The following is a 16,810-nucleotide window of genomic DNA, read 5'->3' on the forward strand; positions in this document are numbered from 1 at the left end:
TAAATAAAAATATCTCTCTGGTTAAAAATGATTTACCAACTAAGCTTCTCCAGTTTCTCTCAGCTTTTACAAATCCAGCCCTCTGTCCTTTCTTTATCAGCAATGTAGCCTCCTCTTCTGAATTTGATGCCAGCTGTCTATTCTGCAAGCGAATATACTTGAGGGACGAGCAGGCCCTGGTTCCCAAACAGCCCAGGGGCAGTCCACATACATTAATCCAAACTCAACCCATCCCATTCTCCTAACCAGCATAGTGTAGTGACGAGAGTGTCAGACTAGGGTCTGGGAGACCCAAGTTCGATCCCCTGCTCTGCTGTGGAAGCTCATTGAGTGACTTTGGGCCAGTCACATACATTCAGTCCCACCTACCTCACAGGGTTGTTGTGAGGATAACAGGGAGGGGAGGAGACAGATGCAAACTGCCTTGGATCCCCGTCCGGGAGAAAGGCAAGGTATAAATGAAATAAAGAAATCGTAATTGGTTACATGTTTGAATCTTCTATACTGTGTGGATTTGCTCTGGGAAAGGAGGACAAGGGTATTCCAGATAGCTCTTTTGCCAGAGTTTTCCTAGAGGTATTATAGATATAATGTCAAAAATTAATGCCAATTGGGGAAATCAGGTCTGAAATTTGCATCTGCCTTTTGATATAAACCCCCTTCCTCCAGGAGGGGATACGCGCCCAGCATTTGAGAGCCTGAGCTCTATATGAATTATTCTTGCAGCCAAAATCTGCCTCTCCCAAGCCACCAGTTCAGTTCCATAATTATCCCCCTTCTGTGTCTTTTGAAGCGGTTCCTCGAACCAGTGCCACACAGTGCAGCTCCGTGCCAGAGCCCCGCTATGGGAGGCGGATAGGCAGTGATTTCTCCGTGGGGGCTGTGATTCGGTTTGAGTGCAGTGCTGGCTACACCCTTCAGGGATCCCGCAGCATCGAGTGCCTGACCATGCCTGGAGCCCTCGCCCAGTGGAACTCCTCCGTGCCAACCTGTGTTGGTATGTACCCACCAAGGCTGTGACTGGCCATTTTTGAATCCAGATTTGAATGTGTTCTCTCCTGCCCAGGGTGGTGCAGGGCTGAAGGTGGAGCTGGAACATGTAACACAGTACAGAAAAAACACTCTTATGTTACAGGCAAGGCCACAAGGCCTATGTGAGCTCTGGAGGGCAAGCTGGGGGGGGTGCTTTTCCATGGCCATGCCTGACTGCTTGGACGGTTACTCGAACCCAGAGGTGCAGTGCAAATTTCCTTTTATTCTGCAGTTTCCTTGATACAGGGAACCATCTCAGCTTCCAGAAAATTTCCCTCACTTCTCCTGGCTTTCCTTCCTTCCTTCACCTCAGGCTTCTCAGGAGAGCAGCTATTAAGCAACAGCTCAGGAAGTGCAGCCATCTCCTAGTTGCAGGTTCCACCCTCTCTCGCTGCCCACACCACACAGCCCCAGAAGCATCCCCTCCTCACCCATTGCAGTGGTCACCTATGGTCCAACTGATTGGAGCCTAGCCTCACCCAGGCTATAGGCCTCCAAGGTAGGGTTGGAAGGTGGAGAAATAGGAGGAGTAAGTCACATCACTGCTAGGGAAAATCTGTAAGTGATGTAGGGTAGCTCTAGGAATTGCCATAAACTCTATGGTTGTCCTGGAAGTGACATCACAAAGTAGCCGACATCACTTTTTAAAAAAAATGTTGCAAATGAGGGTGCCTACAGGAGGCCTCCCACCCTAGCAAGAGCCCTGGCAGCCAGGGCAACTCCTGTGGGGAATCTCTTGTTCTTGGGATGCGTTTCCCGTGGGAAGGGCTTCCACTGTTCTCTCCCTTGGCCTCCTCTTGCATTGCCTTGCTGGGACTGTCCCAGTCAGGCTCTTGGTATTTATCTATATGTACACCTTTATGTATAAGACTTAGGAGGGAAGAGTTGTGCTGGTCCCAACTCTAGGATCTCTGGACCACAGCAGGGAGCCTTTTTAAAGTGCACCCAAAATGATGCAATTTAAAGTGCATCCAAAATGATAAAGTGCATCCAAAATGTGGAAACTTCCTGGCAGGATCTTGGGCACTAGTAGTACAACCCTGATTTGGATATAGTCAGGGTTGTGGGTATCCCATGATTTCCAAGGGAATGTGGAAAAGAAATGTACATTGTTGAGCGCAAACTTCAGCTTTCTGGGAATGTTAGCTTTATTTTAAAAAAAAGAAAAGAAAAAGCAAACTTCTAGCCCTTTTGAGAAGCTTGAAAACATGTGGATAATGCCTGCTGAAGTCTCAGTGGCATGAAGATTGGCTAAAAACGTTTTCTATTCAGAGCCCTGCAGCACTCTTTGCTCCTCCTCATGTATAGCAGAAGCAAAATGAATCGCACAAGGTAAGAGCATTTGCATTCTATTAATTTGTATAATTTATTCAGGGCGACTTACTCAGCATTTCTTGGTGTTGAATTTTGATTTCCTTGATATGGTGTTTTAATTTTTTTTTAGTGCTCTCTGACTAGAAGTTGTGGGGTTTTTTTCAAGATTAAGAACACACAATGCTAGCACTGATCTGAAACACTGATGCTCAACAAAAACTACAGCAAAATCTCCTACTTCCTCCTGGCACAGCACTAGTGGAAAGACTAGTTGGAAAAACACATACTGTGCCTATACAACCCTTGCATCACTTTTTGCGTTCCACAAAAGTTCCTCCATCCCTTCCTTTCGGGGTTTTCAAAGGCTGAGTGTCAGGGGGAACACGTCTCCATTGCCTAGGCAGCTGGGCCAATACATTCTTGCCCTGATTCATTCTTTCAGAATTGACTTCATAGATGAAATCCAAATGCACATCCAGTTGCAAGCAATGGAAAGTCAGTGGGCAACATTCACATCAGCCCTTGAAAGTGAATGTTTTTAGACTCTCTGCCTTACTTTCTGTGAGATGCACATCTGTGTTGTTCCATAATGAGATGAGTGTAACTTTGTGTGACTGGAGCAAAACACTTCATACCCCATAAAATAGGTGATGGAGCTGCTTGTACAGAGTGGTAAAACAGGGAGCATTGGGCCCATACATCCTCCATGCCCAGTCCCCAAAGTATCAGGAGATCAGCGGTTTTTAACAGTTGCAAAAAATGCACTCACGAGTAGAAGGTAGAGATTCTATGCAGATATTTCCAGCGAAAACAAAAGCTCAGTGCTACGAACTAGATTTTTTAAAACTAGATTTTTTAAAAATGGTATTTGGGGGAGGGAATGAACGTAATTCTGAGCAGTGGATGCAGAAACACTTTTGATAGAGGGCTGACAAACAGGGAAGATGTTTCCGCTCTGCTTGAAAGTTGACCTGTGCGGTCTCTCACTTGTGTGTTCCAGTGCCTTGTGGTGGAAACTTAACTGAGCGGAAAGGCACCATCTTATCCCCTGGATTTCCTGAGCCCTACTTAAACAGCCTAAACTGCGTATGGAAAATAACTGTGCCTGAAGGAGCTGGAATACAGGTAAAATGTTTGGGGTGGGGTGGGGGGGTACACTGTTCCCTGTTCGGAAAACTTGTTTCTATCCTGGTTCAACTACACTTAGAAATCTCTGTCTTGACATGATTGTCTGTTGTCATGCATTAGACTGCCTCTTCTTTGATTTATTGCTGTTTATCTTTTTTATTTACTTTGTTTATCTGTACTCCAAAGAAGCAGGAACTTCTGACCTCCATCTTCATCCTAACAACCTAATCCATTATACAGTCCCTTACACAGAGAATCACACTTGAAAGATTTATGACAGGATTCACACAAAACTAAGGGTGTGCAGTTCGGTTCAGAATGTGGATTAAAATGCCGAATTTTGGCTGATTCGGTAAAATCCAGGTCGTCCGAATCAAAAATAATGTATCTTGATTTTTTACCATTAAAAAAAAATCAGCCATTGTTTTCTATGGGAAAATCACTCTGGAAGTTATCCAACGTGTGTGGGGAGGGGGTCATTTTTCAACCAAACTTGGCCAAATTTGGAGGGAACCTACTCCTGACTGTCCTCTAAAGGCAATGGACACTGTTGCAACTTAGCCCGGCAGAACCAGTGTCATTCACAGCTTCCAGGCACTGGGTTCAGCCCACAGAACAGAAACAAGTAGTATTGAGCCTTGCTTCAGTTTGGTTTGGGTAGAATGGATGTGATTCTCTGATGTGGTGCTGGTCCCCTTCCGCCACATTGGTTCTGCAGGGATTCCATTCCTGTGCTTCAGTTTGGTTCTGTTGGGCCTTCTCCAGGCCCACTCCCTCATTTTTTTCTTCCCTTATCCTTACAGTGGCTGATGAGAGCTTGGGGGGTTAAGCACACCTAATCCCAGGTAACTCAGTGGGTTCAGGCTGAATTCAAAGGGATCAAGAAGGCCTTGGATTTGCGCTGCCTGGGGTAATTTCACTTCTGCCCTAGTTGATAATGGCTCTGCTTCAGCAGGCAGGCAAGTGGGAGAGAAACAATTAGAATCCGCTTCTTGTGGCTTCCAAATGGGCAACTGCCTTGTGTTTCCTTGGGTGCTAAAGCTAATTAACAGGTTCATTTTGCTACACTTGTTGTTCTTTTGTAAATAATTAATTCTGCCCTGGATTTCTTCTGACTTATTTCCATGGTTGTTGATAATTCCTCCAGGCATGACAGAGGGGGGTGGGGAGAACCTCACTTTAGTGGAACAAGGCAGTTAAACTGTTGAAGTGTTGTTTGCCAAGTGCTTGGTGCTTGCATTTTCCAAAAAGCGATAATTCATTCATTTAAAGCGAGGAGGGGGAGCGCCACTCTGCTATTAAGACACCTTGTCACTGCTTTTGTTTAGCATGCACTGCCTAAGTGAGAGTCCCCTCGACACAAAGCTGCTAACAGATTTCTAACACATGCACACTGGGGTTAAAAGAAAGTGGAAAAAATAAGGAAAAGATTCAGAAAACACAAAACCCTCCCCCTCTCCCTGCTCCAGCTGACTATTTTCAAATTTTGGTTTGATTGACTATGAGGTTCCCTAGGCTCTGACCTGGATGGCCCAGGCTAGCCCAGTCTCATTGGATCTCAGAAGCTAAGCAAAGTCAGCCCTGGTTAGTACTTGAATGGGAGACCGCCAAAGAAGTCCAGGGCCACTACGCAGAGGCAAGCAGTGGCAAACCACCGCTGTTCTCGTTTGTGTTGAAAACCCAATGCGGTCACTGTAACTTGATTGTGACTTGACAGCACTTTACAAACACATGATTCCCTTATCAGGGGTCTCTCAATGGGATCCTAAGTAAAGGCAGATAACCTTTCCAGAGAGACAGCTGGCCCACTGCCTTCCACCTGCAATGCACAGCCACAGGTTTGTGGAGGGACTATGGCTAGAGCAGTGGCAGAGTATCCGATTCACCCTCAGAAGGTCAATCTTTGGCAACTCCAGTGAAAAAGACCAGGTAGCAGGTGATGCAAAAGACTTCCACCTGTGACCTCTGCCCTTCAGAGTAGACAAGATGGTCTTTGATAGACCAATGCTCTCATTCTGGAGAAAGCAGTTTCATATGTTCATGGGATGGTTGATACTCTGGCCAACATCCCACATGAACTGAGCATGTGCCTTAGAATATGTCCCAGAATCCTTTCCTATACACACACAGGACTTTTTCCTTAGGCCAGTAGAAGGGCTCTTCAAAAGTTGGAAGGTTGCAATTCAGCGCCTTAACAGAATGAATAAGAACTATCTTCCTGGATCACACCTTATTCCAGCTAGGCCAGCATTTTAATGGTGTTTGTGTGTGTGTTTGTGTGTTTGTGTGTTTGTGTGTTTGTGTGTTTGTTTGTTTGTTTGTTTGTTTGAAACATCTGTCTATTCCCTTTATTCCCAAATAGGGTCCCCAGCATGGTGAGCATCAGGCATTAGACCATTTAAAACACTAGAACAATATTTAAAAATGTATGTATAAAATGTAACAATACAACAGAAATGTATAGACACACAAATGCAGCCAGGGAGGAGGGTCAATAGGAGCTTACTGAGGATACCCTAAATGAAATAGAAAATTCTTCACCAACTGGTGGAAGACGATGACAGAGCAAGAAAGACAAATTTCTCTGTGGAGGGAATTTCAAAGTTTTGGTGCCACAACCGAGACGTCGCGCAAAACTCGCACGAGAAAATGCGATATTTCGCTTTTTCCCCGGCACGATCCGAAACGTGGCGCGATGTCCCAGGTGCAGGTCAGCCGTCTGGAAACGGCCCAGGTTTCCGCCTGTCTAGTTTGGTGTAGTGATTAAGAGCAGCAGGACTCTAATCTGGAGAATCGGGTTTGATTCCCCGCTCCTCTGCTTGAAGCCAGCTGGGTGACCTCGAAACAGTCACAGCTTTTTTCAGAGCTCTCTCAGCCCCATCAACTCACAGGGTGATTGTTGTGGGAATAATAATAACACACTTTGTAAACTGGGCCATTTCCTAATGGCTTACCTGAAGCCACTCCATGCCGCGTTTTCCCCGGCACGATCCACAACGTTGCAGCATGGAGCGGCTTCAGGTAAGTCATCTGGAAACGGCCCTGCTCTGAGTGGGTGTTAAGTTGTCCTGAAGGACAGTATATAAATTGAATGCTATTATTATATTATTATCTAGTCTCAAATGGTGGGGGTACCCAAAGCAAGGCCTCTAAAGATGACTAGAGTAAACATGTGAGTTCATATGGTGGCAGCCAGATGTGTCAAGGAAGCTTATTGTCATTATTTATTGTTTATTGTCAGTTCATGGTTATTCACTTTGGTAGCTCTTGCCGAAAGCCTGGCAGGCATATCATAAATAAGCAAACCAAGAAATAATAAGGGGGCCTACCAAGATTCAGACAGTCTTTTTTCACTCCTGCCTTGCCCTCAACTCTAGAGGAACTGGGTGTGAAGATTCATTTCCACGAGACGGAGTTTGCAGGGTAGGGGCCCCCAGATCCAACCTGTGAACACATTCCAGGTCATGCGTAACATATGTGAGTGTCCGCACGAGTGCAGTTTCCACTCTGGATAGGGACCACTGGACTTATGCCAATGGAGCTTTGCCACCCCCCACCCCCACCATACTGTTACCCTGAACAGAAATGGTATTGAGGGAGTAGATCCACAAGGTGCTACTAGGCCAAATAGTTCCTTCCCTGGACCATTTCAATTCAGTGTAAGAGTGTAATGGCCATGATGGGGGCTCTGAAGTTCCTTCCACACATTACACCATGGTCCTGATCCAGAGACAGAATTATGTGCTTAAGACACTCCCAACAGACACCTCCCCCCCTCTTCTGTTGCATCAAGCAGAGAAGACGGGGACAGAACTAAAGACAACTCACAAATCACGTTTGACTTTGGAACTGTTCACAGGTAAGTTCCATGGTACCCCAGCCTGTGAATTCTGTTTGGTGGGAAATCAACCCTGACAGTTCTCTCCCTTATATGTGGTGGGGGCTGGGCTGATGACCAAGATGGAGTGGCGGTCTGCATTGGTATCATGCTTCATCAGTTGCCCAGCCCTGTAGGCATCCATTTACCCCATTTTGTTTCAGAGGTCAAGGTTAAGCCACAGCAACTCAGGGGAGACAATGGGAATGAATGGAAGTGTTCTTTGCGGCGGAACACAGGCAGCGTCAGGCCGATGAGGATTTTATGTAATCAGCGAGGTAGCAAGTGCTTCTAATATGAATTATTCATTCTAGAGACAGCTCTTTCCTGGGTGAATTAATTTATATCCCTGACAGTAAATACATGCTGGTCTCTCCTGAATCCCTCACATCGCCCTAGAATTAGAACCTTCAAATGTTTATGCCTTTCCAAAAAGAGGAAGCTCGTGGGTGGGGATCGAGAGAGGGAGAACGAAAGCAACTCTCTGGCTTTCTAATATCGTAAATCTTCACTACGGGATAATTATGCAAGGGCTCACTCGGCCAGTGTGATGGGGAGAGGCTCCACGGGGGTCATTAGCATTTCAGCTAGACGGACTCTGAAGGTCTGAGTCCTTTTTTCTTCTTCTTTTAAGTCCCTACAAAGTTGTTATTCAAGATAAATCAAACAGGGAAACAAGTTATAATGCCACTGATAATGGTTTATGATTTGTTCTCCCAACACACATCTTTTTTTCCCTAAGTTGCATTAAGCAGAGGAGAAGATGGGGAGAACTGCAGGATTTAATAGGGTTGCTAGTCTCCAGGTATTGCCTGGAGATCTTCTGGAATTACAACTGATCTCCATACTACGGAGATCAATTCCCCCGGAGAAAATGGCTGGCTGGAAGGGCAGATTCTATGGCGTTATACCTGCTGAGGTCCCTCCCTTCCCCTTTCCTCCTTGCTCCGCCCTCAAATCTCCTTCAACCTTGAGTAAGCAATCCCATGCAGGATGAAGTTGTGACTTTGTGGCTGAAAGTGGGGAGGAGTTAACCGAGGACCTTTTCTTAAGGTGTACTTAACAGAATCAGGCAGTGAGTTTTGCTCCTGGACCACCAAAGGAGCATGCGACGTGTGAGTGTTGCTTCTGGAGGGCCACTTCTTTATCGATAGAGCTGCAGCACAACCAAGAGCTCTGTCACATTGGGAAGAGAGGCTAGGGGCCTCCTTTTTTAGGTTGCTGGAACAAGAGGTCATAAATTGGTTAGAACGAAGTTGCCTGGCCAGTGCACCCGAAATGCAGTTCTGTGCTTCGTGGTTCTCATTGACCCCCAAAGTGGGACTGGCAAGGCACACTTCATGGGTTGTGGCCATGCTCAGAGTAACTCCAGTCCTCAGGGATCTGCAGCAGTAAGAGCAGGAAGCTCTTCCCCATCCTGCTCTTCCAATATCTGCCTCCTCAGCCCTTTAGCTTAATTTGGTATTCCAATCAGTTTTCCCAACCCAACTATCTAGACGTTGCTATAGCCTTTGGAACATTTCATGTCACATAATTTTGCTGCGTTTCCACCACACATGCTGTGGTCCCAGGCAGAAATCAGGACAGAGTCCAGGAGGGGAGAAATCACCCGCTCCTGGCCAGTCTAGAACGGTGGGTATCAGTCCTCTTACTAGGACTAGGCAAAAGAATTCATGTTTGACCCCTCAGTGACCGGCCCTTTTGTTCTGCCCTGCTCCTAATGTTAGGGATGGGTCAGTAAGGAGAGCAATTAAACTAGAATCTGTAAGCCTGTCTTCATCTCCGTCTAACATCGAAGGCTAGCATGACAGGTTCTGAAGTTCAGAACTTGGAACAAATCTGCTTTCCCCCCCCCCGGTCCATCTTTTAATGTTTGTAGCCTGATGAAGAAGTCTGAGGAGCTCAGAAGCTTGTACAATGTCTGAGGTTATTTAGGTTGGCCCCAATAAAAAGCATTGCTTGGATTTTGTCAAGTCCAGCAAGAGAAAAGGAAGGAAAGGGGTGGAGATCTCCCAAGTGTTAAATGTCCCACATATCCTGCACACCCCTGGCACCACATACTGCTCCCAAAGGCCAAGGTAATGCCTTTCTGTTGGCTTGGGAGAAAGAAACCTTTTTTCTTTCTGGATTATACCAGCTCAGGCTATGGGGCTGGTCTGTCTGTCTGTCTGTCTCAGGGTGGCATACATGGGTCTCCCTTTCTTGGTTTCATTTCCCCAACAGTCCTTAGAAGTAGGTCACTGAATGCACTTCATGGCAGAATGGGGATTTGAACCTGCCTCACCCCAGTCCAACACTGTAACCATAACACTATGCAGATTCTCATGTTTAAATGTTGTCACCCTTGACACACCCAACTCCTTATATCAAGAATGCTAATATTTCAGGGATAAAGGTTTAACCCTCTTTCATGATTACAATCTCTTGAAATGGATTAAGCAACCCGCTGTCCCTCAGTCACTGTGCTTTTGTGAGTTCTCGGTGCTCTGATCGAATATTCCACTCCCTGTGAGACAGCCAGTCCTCCCTGACTGAACTTCCCCTCACATCAGCTGGAAGTACTGGCTATGTTTAAGTGTGCTCTCCTTTCACGTGGGGATAACAGTGAGGACAGAGAAGTCTGGGCACCATCCCTGCCTGGTGAATTGAATGGATGGCTCTGGAACAAGTCCCGTAATCCTCTACCACCCAATTTTTTGTGGGTCAGAGAAGGGTTCTCTGAAAGCAGCAGATTTGAGTGGCTGTTTTAAAAAGGGTCTCGATCAAATTTGATGGCAAATGACATCTGATTAGTGACCCAGATTTCTTTCTTTTTTCCTGGTTCTCTTTCCCAGATTCAGGTGATCAGTTTTGTCACAGAACAGAACTGGGATTCCTTGGAAGTGTTTGATGGTGGGGATAACACGGCCACCATGTTAGGCAGCTTCTCCGGTAAGTTGCGAGATGGACACATTACGGGCCATGCTTCCATCCATATAACACATGAAAGATGACTCATTTGGGGCGGGTGGGAGGGAGGGACAAAGGCAGCAGTCTCTAGACTTGAAAGGCCAGGTGTTCTCAGGAGCAAGAGACACCTACGCCAAAGGGAGCAGATAACAGAAACCTGTTCTAGCTTTCCTCCTGCCATAACCTCCCCTTCTTCCAAGTTCCTTCCTTCCTCATCTGAGTATGCAAAGGAAGAACAGCCCTGGGGGAGGGAGAAGGATTTCAACACCCCCTTCCCTTCCACCACATCCCCTGCAAATATCCCCTACCCACTTTGCTCAATGAGGACACAAACAAGATTTAAAATCTCGTGTGCCACCATAGCCTAGTTTTGCCTGATTTTGCGGTGCCTGAGAGAGGAGACTGTTGTCCCAGTGCTTCCGCCAATGCCAGCTTGTTGGCAACACATTGCAGCTGGCTTTCTGTGGCCTGGTTTGGGCTCTAGGCCTTTTAAGATTAATGCCCAGATTTTATGGTCACAGTGGGGCAGACATGAGATCTCTTCTGTTGCTCACATAGACAGATTTGGCTTTAATGTTATACTCATCACTCTTCCTTCTGCCCAAATCAGATCCATGCAAGATTGGCATGTTTCTAGTGCACAGTCCAAAGGTGTTGCATAAGTGCACTCCCACAGTGTTTTTGCACCACACAATGCCGTATGTTGTGATTTTGCTGGCTCCATAGTCCTGATGAAACCCGCTTTGGCCATACGGAGCAGGGAAATGTGTCTGTGAGTCTGAATGAAGGGATCTTTGCCTGTGCATGTCTGCACAAAATGGGCAGGTAGACAGTGCTTTCCCAATAGTCACACTGGCCTGCAGGGCACAGGTGTCAGATGTTGAATTGTGTGGCCAGACAGTAGAATAAGAAGTAACCTGCAGTAACCTTGCTTAAAAATCCACCAACGAAAAGCTCCACAATATGGATGCTATCCAGCCAGCATTTTTTCCACTCCATCTCACCTATTTTCCCTCCTTGCTACAGTCCCTGTCCCACATGGCTTTTGCCCATCATCCCTAGCTTAGTATTTTGGTGGTCAAAGGGGACCCGTCATTCCTTCTTTTACCAGCAGAAATACTAGCTGGATCCAACCTTGCGTGCCTGCCACTCTGTCCTTTCCAAAGGTCTCTGGGTGGTTCCTTTTGCAAGGACCAATACCTATCCAGAGGCTGAATTCAGTCACAGTTTTTGAAATTCAGCGGGAGTGTCGTTTGAAATGTTTTCTGGAGCTCTTCCTTCTTTCCTCCCGGGCTGCCTTTGCCTTGCTCTTTCAGACCCACCCCTCCCCATCATTTTTCACACAGTAAACATTGGAGCAGAGGGGCAGAGCCCCCCTCATGACTCTTACTCCTTTTTCCCAGGCCTTCTCATCTCCAGATCCCGTTCTCAATCCATTAGTCTGACCAAAGGAAGCTTGATGTAATGAAATGCATCTCTTTTCTTTTGAGAAAGCCTTTCTGAGCCTCGTTCTGCCAGCCTCATTAGAGGCTGATCAAAACAGCAGACCAGGCTGTTCCTGTTATGGGATGGCATTCTCCGAAGCATCTTATGATCAGACAAGAGTTGCCCCACAGATCTTTAAAGGCAGCGGGAAAGGCAGAGGCGTGCAAAACAGTAAAGCGAGTCTCCGCTCCCAAGCTCGAGTCATTGTTTTATATGCTTAAAACAGATCAATTAAGTGGAATCTGGAGGATGTTTTTAAAATACAATTCAATAATGAACCATTGGAGTTCCTACATCCTCACATCGGCTCCTCTAGAGCGCTGTGGGAGTCGAATATTTCCCATCAATGTCTGGCAGATCTCTCCCAGCACTGCAGTCCTGTACCAAAGACAGTAGAGCAGTCAATAACAGGGGACACATACCTCCCCTAATGCGGTGAACAGGTTGGATCCAGACTAAATTTCCCCCAAACAGAAGAAGTATAATTGCTTCCCATTCCTCCTTCCTGCTGCAGACCACTGATTTGCCCCTCAAGCCATTCCTGTGTTTCCCCCAGCCTCCCTGTAGCAGAATTTCAGGGGGATCAATGAGCTATTGTGGAAAGGGAGGAAGCTGGACGGTTGCTCTCCACTGCTGGAAATGTCTTCTGTTAGTGGAAAACGTAGCCTGGCTCCAACCCGCTGAATCCACTCCATCCCTGGCCGGGGGCTGGGGTGGGGGCATAAAATGCTGCAACCTTTGCCTCTGTTTATTTTTTTCCTCCTAGGAACAACTGTCCCTGCACTGCTCAACAGCACTTCCAACCAGCTCTACTTGCATTTCTACTCTGACATCAGCGTCTCTGCTGCTGGATTTCACCTGGAGTACAAAAGTAAGCACACTTATGGCTTTAAAGGGGGGGGGGCAAGATTCCTGAAGGAGAAGTCCATCCAAAGCTACTAGCCATGGTGGCTAAAGGGAATCTTCGTATGCAGAGGCAGCAAACCTATGAATCCCTGTGTAGGGATGCAGCATGTCCTGTGACTTCTTCCTCCGGAGCAACCAGTTGCCCATTGTGTGGAACCGGATGAGGGACCAGGTGGACCACTCATCTGATCTAGCAGGGTCTCCTTTGTGCATGCCTATTGCCCAGGTTGGGTTGTTATGGACCGGATCTATGTTGAGTAAAGATTGTATTATCAGGGGTTATGTGTGTTCTGTCATGACTGCCGCACAAGCACAGGATCTGGTGTACAGGCATGTGGGCTTTGACAGCATCAAGATTTCTACTCCAGTGTGAATCACATCTGAAGATCCTAGTCCTCATGACTGTGTAAAAAAAAATATGGGGAAACGTAGGCCGGGTATGGATAAGTCCGTGCTTTAAAATCAGAGGTAAGGTGAACCAATACTGCACAGGATGTAGGACTGGAATTTTCAACCACTGAAGACTTACTGCAGCAGGCCAATGTGGACCTCAACTAGCCTTTATAGGGGGAACTTTGTTTTTTAAAAAAGAAGAAGTGTGTAGAAGAGCGATGGGGCATTTCAGTGGGGTGAGGACGGCGTAGCTGCCAGGTGTATGCAGAGAAGTGCTTATTAATAGATGTTGATTTGAGCAAGAAATCAGCCTTTTAAAAAAATGAAAAAAAGAAAACAACTTTCATAAAGATAGAAGGATGCTAGTCAGGATAAAGGGCTCTGTACAGACTGTGGCCTCGGGTTTCTCAACCTTCCAGGAACTGAGGGCACATAAAACAGGTGGCACATTACTGTCTTACAGCTAGAAAGGTGTACTTCTAGAGAGTAAAGGGTAAGAATTACCCACACTCAGAGGAGCCCCCTACACACACACACACACACACACACACACACACACACACACACACACACACACACACACACACACACACACACACACACACACACAGTTTCTGTGTGAGTAACTGATCTGGGTATGCTTTTGATAGGAGAACTATATGCCTTCAGCAGAATCTGGCCAGAGACACAAGGAATCGAGCAGAGATGAACCAAGCAGCCTCCTCCATGTGTTCTTTTGCCTTAGGAGAGCTTTTAATTTGTTAAGGACTGTATTTCTTGAATATGTTTTTGTGCCCCAAGAATGTGGTTATGGGGATTGTTGTGTTTCAGGCATTAATGATTTAGTAGTAAGGGGAAAAAACTTTGAGTGGGAAATGCTAATCAGGACCAGGGGCTGTTGTGCTATTTGCTGGGGAGAAGTGGCCTCAGAAATCATCAGGTGCAGACCCAGCATGGAGGCTGTCATGTAGCAGTGTGCTTGCCAGTTCCTTGGCCGCTGCATCATTGATCATTGAGATGTGAAGCCCACAGACTACGCTGCAGCCTTCACAGCCAGAAGCCTGGCTCATACCGCCAAGGCAGCTGCACCACACTTCTAGTGCCACTCATAGCAGCTGAGATGTGAAGAACTGGTGCCAACTCCTGGAGGGAGTCCCCCAGGCAAGGTCAGTTTCGCAGACAGTTGCCTTTTATTTGTGGGGTGAAACTCAGTAGCCTGAGGTGCTTCCATGCACATGGGCACTCTTTACACCTAGGAGTATGGTGCCCATTTCTTAGGCACACTTCTCATGGTCACATGATCAGAATCCCATCCCACTTGTTTTATTTAAGCAAGTTTTGCTTTGATATATCTTTTTCTCTCAGCTTGCAGTGCTGCCATGGATCCAAGCTTCCTTCAGTTAAAGCCCCTCTAGAGTGCTGCTTAGTGGTCCCTTTCTGCACCCATAGCTCAGTGTGGGCATGTTTGTATGCATCAAGTCAGTGGTTCAGTTCCCAATAGCCCTAGTAAAGGTATCTCTGGCAGCCATAGGTGTTGCAATGAACAACGTGCCTGAGCACTTTTGCACTAACAAGCTTCCTGCATGTACCACAATCATAGCAAGCACCGATCACCAGTGGCTGGGTTTTTTACTACTGGCAGCAGGACTGGCCTCTCCCCATCAGGCAGATCAGCCAGAGAGCAGTGGATTTCCCAAATCAAACTGGGATCCAAGAGGGGCCTAAGTTGCTGTGCTATTTCTACCACTGTGCTCATCCTATACTTGGCATTCTGTCCTGAGCTTGAAGGCTGTCTCTCATGGGCGGTAGCCAAGTCCTTAGGCAAAACCAGAAATTTCCTATTTTGTTTTATTTTGTTTTTGAGAAGGAGGTATAAAAACCTCTAATATTTCTTATTGGTACTGTCTCTTTTGTGGGGCATGAAGCAGAAGATGAGAGGTACCATTTCAGCTACTTTCTGACCTATACTCTGTCCCTGCCTGTTGCTTAGTTCAACCTGGATTTTGAGTCAGAATGTAGCAGAAAGTCATCCAATGCAGGCATCCAGTGCTAGTGGTACTAGGGTACTTTGGGCATCTTCTGCTGACCAGAGGAGAGAATACTGACCTAGAGGGGCCAGTGGCCAATCTCATCATGACAGCTTCCTAAGTCTGTGCCACTCAAGTAAATGCTGTTTTGTCCGAAAGGGTTCTGTGCGAGCGGCTGCTATTTCCCTAGCATCACTTCCAAGTGAAGAGAGAGGCATCTTCTTTCAAAGTTCAGCCCCCATGTGGAAGTGGTGGGATGAGGAAGCTGGGAGCAAGGAGTCTGTACTCTGGATTTTGCATAGGATCATATACCCAAAAGACAAATTGCTCAGCTCTTGATTCTGGAGGCTGGTTTGCAAGTCACTGGTTCCATTTTTCACTTCTTGGTTTTCAGGGGAGCTGAAGATAAGTCCTCTTTGTCCTATCGGCATCCATAGTGTACATGTTTTTATCTATCAAAAGGCTTTTAAGGAACCAGAGCACCTCTTGCTTGCAGTTTCTGGTTGGCGGCATGCTAGCAGCTGAGTCTACACTGACGTCCGTCAAATCTGAGATAGCTGCAGCCTTGAGTCCTTTTCCACCAGCAAGTCCCAGACAAGGTCCCTGAGAATCAAAGCTCAAGAGCCCTGTGACAGGGGAAAGTCAGCACACCACCAGACAGTCCACTGAGAGTGTCCGCCATCTTTAATCCAGTGTGGCAGCTGAGCAAGAGAAATGTGCTCTGAAAACTTCATCAGCGAGTCTGACAGTTCTCATCTCCCAACATCTACAGATGATGAGATGCTTACCTGCAGCCCCATATGCACTCCCAATGCCTTCTTTTCTTTATGCTCTCTTACAGCTGTTGGATTATCCAGCTGCCCAGAACCCATGATCCCCAGTAACGGCCTGAAGACTGGGGAAAGATATTTGGTGAATGATGTTGTCTCCTTCCAGTGTGAACCCGGTTATGCTCTCCAGGTATTTAACACTATTGAGTTTCAGAAATTCAAGAGGAGAGATATTTATGGCTGAGCAAAACCAGGGAACAATAAAAGGAATGGGAAAAGGGGAAAATCCTCCCATCCCCTGTCATGGAATTTGTCGGGAAAGGACTGGTGGCCTAGGGATCATGCAGATGCCAAAGAATCACATACTCGGGGAAACATACCAACACGTACAATCTTTGGGGTTTGCTTGGCGCAGAACTACTGCTGTTAAATTTTGACACAGAGATTCTCCCACTTTCCCCATGAGATCTGCTTTTCCGTGTGTTATCTGCCACCCACTAATGGTCCTGTTTCCTTCTCCAGGGGCATTCTCACATTTCCTGCATGCCAGGGACTGTCCGGCGCTGGAACTATCCTCCTCCACTCTGTATTGGTAGGAGACCACCACCGTTCATTATTAAAATTTTCTCGAGGCTGAATTGGAACATTTGCCCAAAATTCTAGTTGGGCAGCTGCCTCCTTATTGGCAGTGAAATGAGTGAGACAAAAATGGTAGATTCCCTTCCCAGAGAGGAAGGATGAATCATGATGTTCATTTTGAGATCCAAAGACTGGCTATTCTCTCTATATGTAGAACATGTCACCAGGTGTCAATCTCATCTCAGTGGGGATTTTCCAACCCAGGATAACACAGTCCTTATGACAAGAAGTATGCCACTGTTTCCTGTTGGTCTTGGAGACATTAGGAATGAGATTACACAGAATTCAAA

At 46.5% G+C, this 16,810-nt stretch overlaps 1 protein-coding gene across 1 annotated transcript in view; it reads left to right on the forward strand.

Moving 5' to 3' along the window:
- Window positions 1-16,810, forward strand: part of CSMD2 (CUB and Sushi multiple domains 2) — a 490,403-nt gene that overhangs the window by 375,726 nt on the left and 97,867 nt on the right. Inside the window, exons 32-37 of the mRNA XM_054999125.1 lie at window positions 794-997; window positions 3,347-3,471; window positions 10,186-10,282; window positions 12,552-12,656; window positions 15,953-16,071; window positions 16,404-16,473. Coding sequence (XP_054855100.1) covers window positions 794-997; window positions 3,347-3,471; window positions 10,186-10,282; window positions 12,552-12,656; window positions 15,953-16,071; window positions 16,404-16,473 — 720 coding nt within the window. The remainder of the gene's footprint in view (window positions 1-793; window positions 998-3,346; window positions 3,472-10,185; window positions 10,283-12,551; window positions 12,657-15,952; window positions 16,072-16,403; window positions 16,474-16,810) is intronic.

This window comes from Eublepharis macularius, chromosome 15 (genome assembly GCF_028583425.1).
Source record: "Eublepharis macularius isolate TG4126 chromosome 15, MPM_Emac_v1.0, whole genome shotgun sequence".
NCBI classification, from domain to species: domain Eukaryota; kingdom Metazoa; phylum Chordata; class Lepidosauria; order Squamata; family Eublepharidae; genus Eublepharis; species Eublepharis macularius.